The sequence below is a fragment of the Sinocyclocheilus anshuiensis genome, unplaced genomic scaffold (assembly GCF_001515605.1).
Source record: "Sinocyclocheilus anshuiensis isolate Anshui unplaced genomic scaffold, SAMN03320099.WGS_v1.1 scaffold1405, whole genome shotgun sequence".
Lineage (NCBI taxonomy): Eukaryota > Metazoa > Chordata > Actinopteri > Cypriniformes > Cyprinidae > Sinocyclocheilus > Sinocyclocheilus anshuiensis.
The window spans coordinates 252,750-267,884 of record NW_015549639.1 but is presented as its reverse complement, the minus strand read 5'-3'; the positions used below and the strand labels follow the sequence as shown (position 1 = coordinate 267,884).

The 15,135-nt window shown below is 36.8% G+C and overlaps 3 protein-coding genes across 8 annotated transcripts in view; all 3 read right to left on the bottom strand.

Annotated features, from left to right (window-relative positions):
* Positions 1 to 1,570: 1,570 nt before the first annotated feature.
* On the bottom strand, positions 1,571 to 6,171 carry LOC107659861 (hematological and neurological expressed 1 protein-like). 3 transcript variants are annotated; one of them, XM_016448954.1, is made up of 6 exons: positions 5,979 to 6,171; positions 4,319 to 4,458; positions 3,589 to 3,698; positions 3,447 to 3,474; positions 2,602 to 2,678; positions 2,422 to 2,499 (listed from the first exon to the last, which is right to left on the bottom strand). In XM_016448954.1, the coding sequence occupies exons 1-5, from the start codon at positions 6,032 to 6,034 to the stop codon at positions 2,626 to 2,628; spliced, it is 387 nt and encodes a 128-aa protein (XP_016304440.1). In that variant the 5' UTR covers positions 6,035 to 6,171; the 3' UTR covers positions 2,422 to 2,499; positions 2,602 to 2,625. The 3 variants fall into 3 exon arrangements, with proteins under 3 accessions (XP_016304438.1, XP_016304439.1, XP_016304440.1); XM_016448952.1 differs by lacking the exon at positions 2,602 to 2,678 and having other exon boundaries at positions 1,571 to 2,499; XM_016448953.1 differs by lacking the exon at positions 2,602 to 2,678 and having other exon boundaries at positions 1,571 to 2,481.
* Positions 6,172 to 6,689: 518 nt separating this feature from the next.
* LOC107659862 (small ubiquitin-related modifier 2-like) lies at positions 6,690 to 11,984 on the bottom strand. The gene is made up of 4 exons (XM_016448956.1): positions 11,899 to 11,984; positions 8,614 to 8,739; positions 7,216 to 7,287; positions 6,690 to 7,128 (listed from the first exon to the last, which is right to left on the bottom strand). Exons 1-4 carry the CDS (start codon positions 11,917 to 11,919, stop codon positions 7,066 to 7,068), a joined length of 282 nt encoding a protein of 93 aa, XP_016304442.1. The 5' UTR covers positions 11,920 to 11,984; the 3' UTR covers positions 6,690 to 7,065.
* A 2,134-nt stretch (positions 11,985 to 14,118) lies between these two features.
* Positions 14,119 to 15,135, bottom strand: part of LOC107659859 (ADP-ribosylation factor-binding protein GGA3-like) — a 12,403-nt gene continuing 11,386 nt past the window's right edge. For all 4 annotated transcript variants that reach the window (XM_016448948.1, XM_016448949.1, XM_016448951.1 and 1 more), the window contains one exon: positions 14,119 to 14,261. In XM_016448948.1, the coding sequence (XP_016304434.1) occupies positions 14,151 to 14,261 (111 nt within the window). In that variant the 3' untranslated portion in view covers positions 14,119 to 14,150. The remainder of the gene's footprint in view (positions 14,262 to 15,135) is intronic.

The window sequence follows — 15,135 nt, the reverse complement described above, 5'->3', positions numbered from 1 at the left end:
TTCCTGGCTATTCCAAGTTCTATCATTGCAGTCAGCGGGTGTTGCAGTTGAACAGTCCACGAGTCGTCAAATAAAGCTCGCGCATTCATAATAAAACGGACGGCTCCGGGGGATGAATAAAGGCACCCTGTAGCGAATCCATGTGTTTTTGTAAGAAAAATATCCATATTTCAAATGTAATAAACACTTTTCTCTCACTTCCGCTGACTGTCATACACTGAAGCAGTTCCTGCGGATGACACAGCACGTCGTTTGCTTCCTTTGCTCCTATAAACAAACTCACGAGACTAGCATATCTCAGAGTCGCACGCGCTGCACATACGTGCTGGGTCATCCGCCGGAACTGCTTCAGTGTATGACAGTCAGCGGAAGTGAGAGAAAAGTGTTTATTACGTTTGAAATATGGACATTTTTCTTTAAAAAACACATGGATTTGCTACAGGGGGGCTTTATTCACCCCCCGGAGCCGTCTGCGGCACGTTTTATTATGAATGCGTGAGATTTATTTGACGACTTGTGGACTGTTCAACTGCAACACCCGCTGACTGCAATGATAAGAGCTTGGAATAGCCAGGACAATTTTGAATATAACTCCGACTGGATTCGTCTGAAAGAAGAAAGTCATATACACCTAGGATGCCTCGAGGGTGAGTAAAACACAAGCTAATTTTCATTTTTGGGTGAACTAACCCTTTAATTCTACCCCATACCTAAACTTAATAACTGCCTTACTAACTTTTAATAAGCTGCTAATTAGGAGTTTATTGAGGGAAAAGTTAATAGTGAATATTGTGTTCCCTAATCTAAAGTGTTACCATTTAAACTAGAATACATTTTCATTAAATTGCAAATAACATGCAATTAAGTGCCCGAAAGCATTACATTTGATTTGCATTCAAATTTATTCGTATTATTTCCATAAGTGCTCTTTTTAAACGTATGCATATTATTAAAGTTAAATGTTAATGTTTCTACAGTACAGACGACCATTAGTTTAGTTTAGTTTAATGTACCATTACTACATAGTTCACCCTTACAGACTGTAATGTGAAAGTAGATACTGAGCAAAAGCAAAACTAACAAAACTGCCTTCAAAATCAAATGACCTAAGACAGGACACTGCTGCCACCTGTAGACGTGAGGGCTTTGTGTAAAGCAGTGTGACTATGAGCTGCTTTCACCTTCACTTTGACTTCATAGCTGTTACCATGTAAACACACCTGTTCATAGTACACCTAACTATAGCTTATGATAAAATATTATGGATATGGACAATTAGAAGAAACACTGGTAATGTATTTTTGTTGGATGACAGAATGTTTCTATTCTCAGGACAATAGACAAATATTTTTCACAAATACTTTTTCTTTTTTTTTTTGAGAAAAGCTCATGTACAATAAAAAATTAACAGACTCTGTTACACACTTCCTCCAAGGAGAATAATACAGCACCGTTTTGGTATACGTCAAACGTAACAAGGCAATAAGAACTTTTTTTGTTGAACATGGACTACTTGATGACAATTAGATGCATCGACTGTACACTGTGGCTGTTGTTTGTATTTTTGTACGTTTTAAAACTTTTTTTTATTTTTTTTTTAACAAACACATAACCGCTTGCTCACATGCACCTTTTCCAGCACACCTGTTATTGACTAGAGGGTAATGTTTCATTGCACTCTCATGTTTGTTGTTCTTTTAACTCTGAATTGTATTTATTGATTTAATTGTGTTTTTGTTCTGTTGTAATAAATATCTCTTCCGCGATCAGTAAGTCAAGGTTTATACTTTTTTCTGTACATCTACATTTTTTTTTGGCAATGATGGATGTGACATGGAATAATTCAAACCTTGTCTCTAAACCAGCAAGCCTGAGGCACCACAAATTGGGCACCACAGTTCATAAAGTGCTGACAAAAACATAATACAAAAAAAGAGAGAGACAAACACTGAGTCAGGGAGACATTTCTTAGGCTAACATGAATATATAAAAATAAAAAAAACCCTGACTGGGAGAACTTTGATGGCAAATTTTGGCCTATGATTTGCAGTATCTGAGAGTAGCAGGGCACACCCGGGATCTGTTTTTCCTTAAGGGTCTGATCTTAGTCAAGAAAAGACTGAGAGACCAACACTTAACACATTCAAAGACATCCTTTGAACAAATCACAGCTCAGAGATTTGTGGCACGCTTCTCTGTCTAAATTGTCCTGATCTTAATCTGTTCTTTGTGGCTTATGTCATTTTATGAATACAGTTATGCAGAGGATGGGCACTGACCACAGAACAGCACATTTACTCTGAGATGCTCGTTTCACATAGGCCCGGACCTTATCTTTAAGTGAGGCAAATCCTTAGCCGAAGATGAGAGAGGATTTACCCCCCGGTGGGTTTCTACGACCAGAAGGAACCCCAGCTGCAGGCTGCTCACTTGCAGAGAGGCAAGGTGGAGCTGGTGTGTCATCCTGCTCCTGAATAGGTTCAGGTTCTTCTGTGCTATCTGTGAACATAAAAATGAAAATAAATATTAATTATCAGATAATGTAATAACATTTCATTTAAAATATATGGAAAGAAAATGTTCTTTTTATCTGTTTTATACTAATGTATGTCATTGATCCATTTGTCAGAAAGTTGAAAGTATCAAACTGATATCCTCCGACTGGATGGAATCATAGTCTGACGCAAAAAAAAAAAAAAAAAAAAAAAAAAAATCTGAATCTGTGACAATCATACACTACGTGATTTTCTATAAGATCTGTGAACTCAAATCTATAGACAGGCTCTGACTTTCGGCAACTAGCGTTGACTTACCCAAACTACACTGAACAAAATTATAAACGCAACACTTTTGTTTTTGCCCCCAAAAACAAAAGTGTTGCATTTATAATTTTGTTCAGTGTAAATAGGGGGAAAATCGGGGCAAAAGTTGTGTAGTGTATTCCAGCCTAAAGTGAAAATGATCCAAAAAATATTGGAAACATCTAGCACATGTGCCCAACTGTATGTACTCATTGTATTCATGTTGAACCTTGAATACATATGTGTACACATCTTTATTATTTTTTTCAATTATTTTTTTCAATATTTATATGTTTAATAAAGTTTTTTTTTGCAAATGTCATAAAATATTTATTTATAAATAATATTATTATATTAATATTATTATTCTTGGGGAGTGACATTGTACAACCTGAACTAGCCTTGCTTTGTCATAAAACGATCAAATTAATGGATATTTTAAGAGAAAAGGGTCCGCATGCATGCTTCTGCATGTTAGTTTACCCACATGATTTTTTCTTTATGCCCTCCAAAAATGATTATGAAATAAAAACTATTAAAAAACATGCTCAAGATGTGCATTCACGTAATTTTTTTAAAATAAATTAATAGATCCAAGAAAAAAATTGTCATGTCATTGATGCAAATATGAGTCAGAACACTCACCAACAGTGATTGAGTTTGCCTCACCATTCTGTGCAAAAATAAAGCACAATCTCAGCAATAATTTTTACAAAAAGGTCATAAGTCAGTCTATCCAAGGTCAAGTTTGTTTTCACTCAGTAATGAAATTGTCTCCATATCTTACCACAGGTACATTATTTTCGACTGTGGTGTTACTTTGGTTGGCGGGTTGAGCAGTACATCTTCTGAGAGGGGCAGATGGCTCTCCACACAACACACCTGTAGGCTTCCCACCTTTAAAACAAATTAATGTTCTTGTGTACTGAGGTTATGAACAACAGTGAATACCTACAGCCCAAATGTTCAGACTAAAAGTTGTATTTTGCTCATTGTTATGCATAAAATACACTAATACACTTCAGTAACTATTACAGGACAGCTATACTGCAAACTGAATGCTTTTTAGTTGCAAACAACAAACGTTATTGTCAGGCAGTGCTTTTAGAAAAGCACATGAAAAGACCTGAATTTCTTATCTCACATGGCAACCTGTAAACCTATGTTACAAAATTTACATTACAAAACAACCCAAGCAAAAATTAGCTGAGATTCAGCATTTTAAGCACATTGTGTCTTTTGTGTGTTTAAGAATTAGTAAGACCTAGCAAGTTTTTAAATGTGGAACTGAAACACAGTATGTGGTTGCTCAATATCACACATGCCTAAGTTACCAGTCATTTATCTCTAAAAGTATGAGATTTGAAGCAGCGCATAAACATATACAACCATTAAAATATTTATCATCCATCTTCTCTAAGGTTTAGCCATCTTAAAGGCACTGCCTAGAAGACATATACACATACACACATATATATATATATATATATATATATAAAATAATAAAAAATCAGCACTTGGTGGATTGTTCCTTCGATGGGCATGAGGGTCCTCAGGTTCGGCAAATATACTAAATGCCATTTTGTTTTTCTTCACAGGTTTCTCTTCATCTGTGCCAAAGCAGATGTTTGAACCTCCACCTGGTGGACGCAGCACTCTGGGATGGTAAACAAAGACTCATTAAAATACAACAAAATACGTAGTAAAACAAAATATGTTTAGATATACACCTTGTTTACTTTTATTTTTAAAAGTTCATTGCTTTTGATTATGGTTTCCTGTTCATTCCCTGTCAGCTTTTATGTTTGGCTTCTAAGGACTAAAAATATACAGATTTGTAGTATAATTTAAGCCAATACTCCAATACTAGAATATAATACACACATACCCTAACATAGCATATCGCATTGGTTTTTGGGCAATATCAATCCAAAAGAATGACCCAGCTTGTTATTAAATAAACTGGAGTCTCCATCTCATGTGAGCAATGAGCATCATATTACTTTACCTTCATTTATGACCATATAATTCTCAAAGGCCCTTTTATTTCCTTTATGGATAGAATGTTGTGTAAAATTACTTAGTGCACCTTTAAAAAAAATGTTAGGCTTTAGTAGAGAGAAAATAAGATTAGTTTGGGTAGGGGGTTAAGCATCTTTTCATCCAAATATAATTGTGCAGAAAAACGTGTTTCACAACAGACACAAAAATAGGCCTATATATAATGCAAATAAATCCTAATTCCTCGTACAAGTATTGTTTGATTTAATTTGCTTTATTAGCTTAATTATATTCTGTAAATAAAAACAATTCTCATACTTAATGTCTCATACATTCGTGCCAATAAAGCTTCAATGAACTGAGCTGAAACAGCATGCTGAAGTGCATCTCCCTCCAGCAGTCTATTGGAGAAACGACTGATAAACGACGAAGAATATCTGCAGGTCATTAGTGCATTCAGTTAATGAGACGATAAAACGGATACAACAGAGAGCATAATAAAATTCTCTACACCTACTGAACCGCACCCAACCTTAAATACACACACATGCTCTCAAGCATCCTCCCGTACTCTGAAAGTCTGGAGAGGGACCGGTTTCACATTTACAAACGATTGATGGAATGCACTGAAGAAGCTGTACTAGTTCCTCATCAATTATGTTATTAATTATGTCCTTTTGTAGATGCTGCAGTCAAAGGCCGTGTCACAAAGCCTAGCGAGCTGCCTGCTTAGACAGCATTTTGGAGCATTAAAATATACATTTAGCAGACTTGAAAAGCGACAGCGATGCCTCAAAAATGCAGCACGCGTTTCTGGTATCCCTCAAAAGACGTCTAACGTAAGGCAGCTAACAAGATTTTCAGACACTGCCGGAGGATGCACATACTGTTACAACAAAACTGGCATTTTATAAACCGGAAAATCCAGTAAACTTTGCCTTTGATCTAACAGTTAGTGTGTAACATTTTATCCCCAAAACGCAGCATTTGTGCCACAGATAGTGCTCATTTCTCATTAGCGTCGCCACTCGTTTTTACACCAATAATAAGTAATTTTGTCAGTGATATTACATCTCAAATAACGTCTTTAGACATTACAACGGTTAAATAATTTGTTGTTTACTACAACCTAAAGCGCTTGAGCATTGTTATCTTCCTACAGACATCTATCAGCACCTGGAGCTGCTCCTCGCGGTCGGGTCCATGCCTTGAAAAGTGGTGGTGGTCGTCATCTTGAACACCCAAAACTTCTGTTCACGGCTTCTCCCAAACTATATTCGCCAGATTATTGTCATCAAGCCACAAAGAGCGTTTCCCGCTCAAGTCATCAGTCTCGGTGCGGAATCTGCGCTCCAGTACACGCCCATTAGACGCGATTATTGCTGCACTTCTGCAGATTCGCCACTGGAGCGGCGCCAGACAGCAAACTGTTTTTGTGAAAATACAGCTGCGGTCGTAAGTTTAGAATAAAACCTGTCGACAACTTAAGGACACATACAAAACTATACAAAACAAGCAAACATTCACTAATGCTCAAGAACACGATGATCAGGGTAAATTGTATTTATTCTATCTTTTGGGTAATATTTAGGTAATGAAGAATCAAAATCAGTCACTGCTTGGAAAAACATGCAAACATTTTTTCAAGCAATTTAGTTTTGTGGACTATATGTAATGATTTGTTTTGTGATAGCTTATTTATTGCAACACTGAATCAGTATTTTTCATGAGCCCTCTTATTTTGTTACATTTTGCAGATTCTGCAACTTGTAAACCACAACTGCTGTACCATTAAGGAAAATAATAAATGAGTTATAAAAGTGGGTTTGTAAAATAGTTTTATTCCAACAAAATTTCAATTCACAATTCAAACATTTCAATTCACAACACAAGATACTGAATAAAACTGGCCGGAGTACAAAAGAGAAATACATAAACATATAAAACATATATAAAAAGCCCAATGGCTTCAGAGTAAACAAAACAGTACTTCAGCACTGACACTGACTGTAATTCTATCTATTAACCCAAAAAAAGAAAGATCTGATCACTGATCAAAAGCATTTTAGTCTGGACACTCTTAAGTTCACATCTGATGAAATAAATGAATACGTTTACAACATCATTCATCTGATTTGCGAGAGCTGGTGGGCATTTTAGGCAAGCTTTTGGCAATGTGAAGAGAGGTCAGCCTAAATTTATATAAAAAAAAAAACAGGAAACAGGGAGGACTATGGTGATGGAAGGCAGAGGTAGTTGTTATTTACATCAGGCCCCCTGTCTGTTGCTGAAATACATCAATTGTATCCTCATTCTCCATTTCTAACTAGAAATAAATAAATAAATAAATCAGACTTTATAGCATACTAAAAGGATTGTGACATGCAGAACTGGTCATATCAGTGAACTGTACCTGAGCTGGTGTGTCAGTCTCATTAATTGGCTGCCCATCAAACTGGAACCGAATCTGCCGCATTGCTAGCCCCTGTTCAAAACAGATAAAATGTGGACCTGAGAGTTAAGTGAAGTAACCCTGAACACCTTGATTAGCTGGTTCAGGTGTGTTTAATTGGGGTTGAAACTGAAATCTGCAGGACCGTAGCTCTCCAGGACCAGGGTTGGATGCCCCTGTCGTAAAAACAACACTCAGTGGTTGTTTACATGGGCACTTTTTGTTTCAATTGGAGTTAAATCATTCTGATTGATGAATCCAAAAAGAGTGTTTACATGATAGCTAAATAAAGTGATTGGGTTGATGTGCGTGTTTATGTGTTAGCTTCAATATCAGGTTTGCCCTTTTGACATGTGCACACTGCACAAATATACAGAGTTTCCCGCTGTTAGCACATAAAATTCTCCTGCCATTGCCTTTCTTTGTTTTAAAGAGCAGAGTTAATATGTATCTATTTCAGGTCCTAATTAGGAGACAAGCACATGAAACTTTGTGCCATGCTGCTTTTATTTATCAAGCCGTAAAATCACCCAGTCCTGTGGCCAAAACAAGCCATCTGTGGATGAGAGTATAAAGTGAGGACTGATTATGACGTTGTTCTGCTCCATTTCACAGATGATGAGTGGAAGGAAAATTTTAGAATATCATGACAGTCATTTATGACACTTCAATCCAAAAAAACAACAACAGCTTTTTAGATAATTTTTCAATAATTTTTTCATGCTTCCACAACTGGAGCCTGCTTTAACAGATGTACCGTCAACTCTGGTGTTCGGCAGAGATGAGGACTGTTTAAAAGTTTTTTTCCCTCTAAAACTTTGATGCGCATCGTCCCAGTTTATTACAACAACATAAAAAAGATGTGATTGCAAAACAATCAGGAAAAAAGGCATTAGTCGCAGTGGCAATCTAGGCACAACTATATCACTCGCAAATTAATATTTTTGGTCGCAAATGTGACTGTTTTAGGTGCAGTCTGGAGCCCTGTACTACACATGCTGATCATGTTAGTCATGCTTCTGCCCACACCAACATACATAATATTCCTCACAGAACATCTAGACAGGTGGAGCTGGGGGAGGTAGAGGGTTTCAAAGGAACTCTGATAATGCAATACCGGACTAGCTTACAGCATATACTGAAACAGACTATTTAAATGTTGAGCCACCAAGCTCATTTGCTGGAGATACATACAGCTGATATTTTTATCCAAATTATAACCAATTATTTCCAAAAATTCATGTCATCTTTACCAATCTCTTATTGGCCAGTAGGCACAACACAGTCCTGTGCACCTAAATGAAGGATTATTATTTTTGTCAGGGAAGGTAAAAGTTGCAGGTGCATAAAAGCACTTACCTGTCTCTCACAATATGCTTTCATCAGTTTGTTGAGGGGTGTGTGGCTCTTGATTTTGAACTGAACCACTGAGCCATCCTGCCCGGCTACTTTCAGATTTATGTGGTCACTCGTTTTCACACCCTCCTGAAACAAAAGTGAAATAAAGCCACCATAAATAATTATTGTCCAATGGAAAAAATATAGAAGAACAACAAACAACAAATAAAGTTATTGATTGATTTAGTGCACCATAGCATCTTAGAGATAGGAATCAAAGAAAGGTACCCAAACAATCATAAACAAATTTAGTTCAATAAAAGCGTTTTCATAACGCGAACAAGTGGCAAAACAAGTGTGCTTTGCTTTCACCCACTTAAAATAACATTGTCCTCCAAAGATTAAACCAGGGGTGTCCAAACACGGTCCTGGAGGGCCTGTGTCCTGCAGAGTTTAGCTCCAACTTGCCTCAACACACCTGCCTGGAAGTTTCTAGCATGCCTAGTAACATATCCACTAGAAGGCAAGCCTGCAACCTTTAGCCAAATAAACATAACAGCTAATGCTAACGCTTCCGCTTTGGCAGTACGTGGGAAAGGAGACCAGAGAGCATTTTTTTTTTTTTAATGAATGAATGAATGTCAATGGAGGAGAGGCTTCACTACGCTGAATAAACAGCTTTTATGAGGAAACAGCTTATTTAATGAATCGACATGCCTATCCACTAATCTTCAACATGTTTTACAATACTTTTGGATTTAACTATTTTTAGAGTTTACACCGAAAAAAATCAGTTTTATAAGAGAAGTCACTGACTTCTTGCTACAGGTGGGATTCAGCTTAAGGCACTTCTCATTTATTCCTATGGTATCCATAACCGGAGATTGAGTATCACACAACCCTGACTGAAATTCAATGACGTCAATGACGTTTCTTCAATAGTAAGTAATACAGACCCTCTCATCTCCCAATAAGAAGACTATCTCTGGCTAGTAAGACCTTGATTAGCTGGTTCTTGATTAGCTGGACTTTAAAGGGATAGTTGACCCAAAAATAAAATGTTGATGTTTATCTGCTTACCCCCAGGGCATCCAAGATGTAGGTGACTTTGTTTCTTCAGTAGAACACAAACGAAGATTTTTAACTCAAACTGTTGCAGTCTGTCAGTCATATAATGGCAGCCAATGGGCTCCATGACTTTGAGAGTCAAAAAAAAAAACATACACAGACAAAACCAATGAGTGGAGTATACGCGCGACAGATCGCTTCCGCTCATGCGTCTACTATGCCAGAGCACGTACACACGTCACGTGCCGGATGTTGTGAACGCGCTCAGGCCAGTTGGACATTGCGGTGGATCAGAGGTAAAAAATTATATAAATACTGTTCAGTTTCTTGCACAGACCGATCGTTTCATGTCTTAAGACCTCAATGTATCGTCACAAGCCGCAGGGTTTAATTTGGTTAAAAAATCTTAATTTGTGTTCTACTGAAGAAACAAAGTCACCTACATCTTGGATGCCCTGGGGGTAAGCAGTGTTGTGAACGCGCTCAGGACAGTTGGACATTGCGGTGGATCAGAGGTAAAAAATTATATAAATACTGTTCAGTTTCTTGCACAGACCGATCGTTTCATGTCTTAAGACCTCAATGTATCGTCATGAGCCGCAGGGTTTAATTTGGTTTTGTCTGTGTGTTTTTTTTTTTTTTACTCTCAAAGCCATAGAGTCCATTGACTGCCATTATATGACTGACAGACTGCATCGGTTTGAGTTAAAAATCTTAGTTTGTGTTCTACTGAAGAAACAAACTCACCTACATTTTGGATTCCCTGGGGGTAGTGTTGTCAGCTCGTGTACTGAAGCTCGTGGTGTTTTCAGCCTCTGCCACCTCAATATATGAGTACATGAACACATAAACATAATCTCTAGAACTGCTCTGAGTCACTTCATGAGCATTTTACTTATTTTGAGAAAACTATCGTCATATCATATACAAAGAGACACCAATGTTTCAGGAGTTTAGTACACAGAATAGGACACATGCTTATTAGATAACCGTATTTGAGTTGATGTATATGCTTTTATTTATTATTATTTTTTAATTAACTATTTTTTACAAACCATTGTTGGATGCAGTGTTTCCTGTAGTTATGCAAAGATTTCTTATCTATTAACTATTTCTTATGATTTTAAATCTGCATTGAACTTCAGATCAATCTCAAAGTAAAAGGCGGTACTAACCGGTACTATTCACTAATGAATTGTGAATCTAAAATATGCGTGTTAGAGAATGTAACTTTGTTTTTATTCTTGGCTGAATAACTCTAGGTTTTCAAAAGCCCTTTAAAATTAAATATGTACACAGTTTGGATTAAATGAAAGTATAGTCACATTTTTTAATTAGCATGTTTTTGTGTTTTGCTTTGGTACCGAAATTGGTACCGAGAATCGTGGATTTTCACTGGTATTGGTACCGAATACTGACATTTTGGTACCGTGACAACACTATCTGGGGGTAAGCAGATAAACATCAAATTTTCATTTTTGGTTGAACTATCCCTTTAATTCGGGTTGGAGCTAAACTGCAGGACAGTGGCCCTCCAGAACCTAGGTTGGACACCCCTGGTCTAAGCCATTTAATAAAGTAATAAAGAGATGCATGCTTTGAACAATAGAACAGAAATAAACCCACAGTTCCACATGATAGTGGCACCACAACACTGATAAGGTTTCAAATTAAGTGATTTGTTTACAGCACATAATACAGTAGTAGAGTTTGTCTGTCAATAAAGCAAACAACTGAGATTCTCATAATACTCCAGAGATGCAGAACTTTTTTTCAAATATTAAAGTCTAAAAACAAAACAAATAAATACAATGAAATAAAAATGGCTATGATGCAGTTAAAACACAAAGAAACTCGTGTAAATCGGAACACACCTTATCATACACTGCAAAACCACAAAATGAATCCGTTACAAATCAACGCAAGTTGAAATAAATGCACCGAAAGAGACCAGCGCTTTGCGCGCGAACAGTCGCAGTGGACCCCACTGGTACAGTGCTTCACTGTCTTATCACTTGCCTTTTGTATGAGGTGCGAGCCACATTAGCGAACTAGATAATTAGCGTGTTATCTTTATGAAAGACCATAACAATATTTAATAAATGACAGACAATAAATAATAAATGAGAGAGAGGGAAAAAATGTTCCTTATAAATGGTACCCATTAATCATATAACGTTAACGTTACCAATGAATTATCGTGCTTATTCGAACATTTATAAAAACCCATACACGCACCTTTGGCTTCTCGTCTGCCATAACTGTCTCTGCTGTCTCAAATAGTGATGTTAGGTTCTTGAACGAATCGTTCTTTTGAGCCGGTTCTCAGGAAGTAACCGGTTGAGCCGGTTCACAGATCGAACTGAATCAAACTTTAGTTCCGGGTTGAAGACGCAGGACGCACAGCCGAAGTAGCACGTCCAACTCAAAAAGAACCGAATGAGCCGGTTCAACCAATTGTCGAAGTTTGCCGAGGATTACCGAGGACTCAACAAGAACCGAATGAGCCGTGGCGAAGTTTGCCGAGGATTACCGAAGATTCTGATGAGTGAGTTGATGATACTGTGCAAGCCTGAGGCGCGTACTGGAAATATGCTTGTTTATTATGACTGTTATTAATTTACATTTTATTAAAACCTGCAAAAACCTTTCTGTCGAGTGATGTAAATAAATTTTACAATAGTTTATTGTGCATGCATATTATATTTAAAGTTGCTTAAGCGAAATCAAGGAGTTTATAAGACTGGTTTATTCATTCTTTATACTGTAGACATGTAGAACATATCCGCATTTGTGCATCAATGTCTGTAATGTGTGCTGTAGGTGCGAAACTTTTAGGAATCTTATCCAAGTTGTAGGCTTGTCAATATTGGTCATCATGAGGATCCGCGAATGAAAGTGTGACCACAAACACCATTAACTTAAGTGAATTGTATGGTAATAATCAGCTATATGCTTTCACACAAATAACTTTATTTTTGAATGTTTCAATATGCGTCGACACGAATGACTTATTTGAATGTTTCATTGATACAACATGGCACTGAGTTGTTAGAAAAGAAATGCGTATTGCTTGATGACGTCAGGAACCGATGAATCGGCTTTTGAACCGGTTCAATGAGCCGATCTGTCCGAAAAGAACCGGTTCGCGGAAATGAATCGGACTTTGGATCACTAGTCTCAAACACACGATACGCGCGTAATGCCACGCGTGACGACATTTAAAAGGGTCAATTTCCGGAGTCCCATTACTGACCCTTGTCCTCCCTGTTACCTTTATAGACAAAGAGGGAGGAATGTCACCAGCTGCATTTTAGCAGCCAAGTTGAGTGTGCGTAATTTGGGCAAAACTAAAAAAAAAAAACCAGCAAACACATTATACCACTGTAAAATTCATAGAATTGTTCAAAACAATATATTTATTTGTCTTTAAAACAGTATACATTGCATTCAATTGAAGATTTTCCTTTAAAATCTAAAAACAATAGCATCATCTGAAGATTTATGAAGCTCTTCTCAGAAATAATTTAGAAAGTCAATTTTATTTATATTTTTTCCCCCTCTCTCTCTCTCTCACACACACACACACACACACACACACGCACGCACGCACGCACGCACACAATCATTCAGTAAAATACACTACTAGACACATCCAGGCTGCCGTAAAAAAAAATAAAAAAAAACCCATTTAAAAAAAATTAAAGGGGACAACTAAAGGCTTTCATTCCTTCCATAAGACCACACTGCAAACACAACTTTTAACAGGCAACGTTTATAATATAAATAATGGCATCTTCAATAACCCCCAAAATGTAAAGTTTGTCTTTTTAAAACATCAAAACAACTTCCTGTCCAATTATATACAAAAAGACAGAAATCAGAAAATAAGTGATTCCTTCCAGATGTGTAAAAAAGGAAATAAAGTGAAACCGATACTTTGCATACATCCAAAAACACAGAATTCAAAGTATGCGTTGCACCATTTTGTGTGACTTAATGTTATCTGATGTAAAACAAATTAAATTGGGCTTTAAACCATTGAGGCCAGCCATGTCAAACACCACAAATCTGATAAATAGTAATGAAATAAATATGTAAAACTCAGAAAGAATATCCATAGAATTCACAAAGCACAAAAACACAACTGATGCATCACATCAAGGGAAACAGATTGAAAGAAAAGATGTAACATGTCCAGTGCTATCACATTAACCCTCCACTGCATTCAGGGTGAGGTATGAGTTGAATAGTTTAGTGGTGGCTAACAATTAAATTATGACTCAAACACTCATAGGCAACATATTTATATTAATAACAACAGCACCTAATGACCAAGACATCAAGACATTTGTGGGATTACTCAGAGATTGGGTTTATCACCCAGCGTGTCAAAGGTAAAGTCCTGGACATAAAATCTCTTTGTGACACTGCCGACGGCTCATCCATGCACTCATGATTTGTCTTCATGAGTATTAACGCTTACACAGCTATAAATGACCCCATCTTTCCACTGGAGGGAACTTGTCTATCTCTCCAGACTCTGTGACCTGTCGATCTCCAAGGATGAATGTCAACTTGTACCTCATTCTCACTTTCTCCTGAAAAACATTATGTATTTAACAATCATTTAGTTTATCATATAAATTGTATCATGTAAGCACACAAGCAATTGCTTGATATATAACACTAGCAAAAGTTCATCTAAATCGTGCCAAATATTGCTGAGTTTAGCAATTTAGTCATTCTCAAAATATGGTGACAAGCATTTCCCTTAACCCTATTTTGTTTTACACAAAACCCTTGTCCTCATTTATTGATTTATTTTGTTTTCTTAGGTTAGTGTAAGGTCTAACAAGTTTGCAAAAGAGAAAACAATATAATTAATAATATAAATTATTACGGGAAATTCATGCTGCCATTTCTGTTGCAATATAACAAAGAGTGAAAAATTTAAGGGGGTCTGAATACTTTCCGTACCCACTGTATGAGAAACCGCAAACAGCAATTTCGTCGCAGTCCGGAGCCCTGTATAGTGAGAATATAATAAGTGTTAGAACACTTATTTTATTTTACTTAACATTTGGACAAAGGGGCACAAGTCAAATTGTTTATTATGATTAAAACCGAACCTTGCTATATCAGAAAGGCAATATTTTTTGAAAATGACCCATTTTTACTTCTACAGTAGGCAACAGACACATACCTGTCAACTCTCCCGTTTTTCCCAGGATTCTCCCGTATTTTACCATTCTATCCCGCTATCATCCCGTTTAAATATTTTCCCGTAATTCTCCCATATTTTTAATCTTTCTATAAAAAACAAAAACCCACTGGACGTATTTAATATGTTTGCTACATTCGCTTCCGGTAAAACTCCCGTAATTTGTATGGCCCAAACCTCATTATACGAATAATCACGTCAACAAATTCCAAGGTTGTTGCCAGATCTTGTATGAAACGAATCTTTCTCAC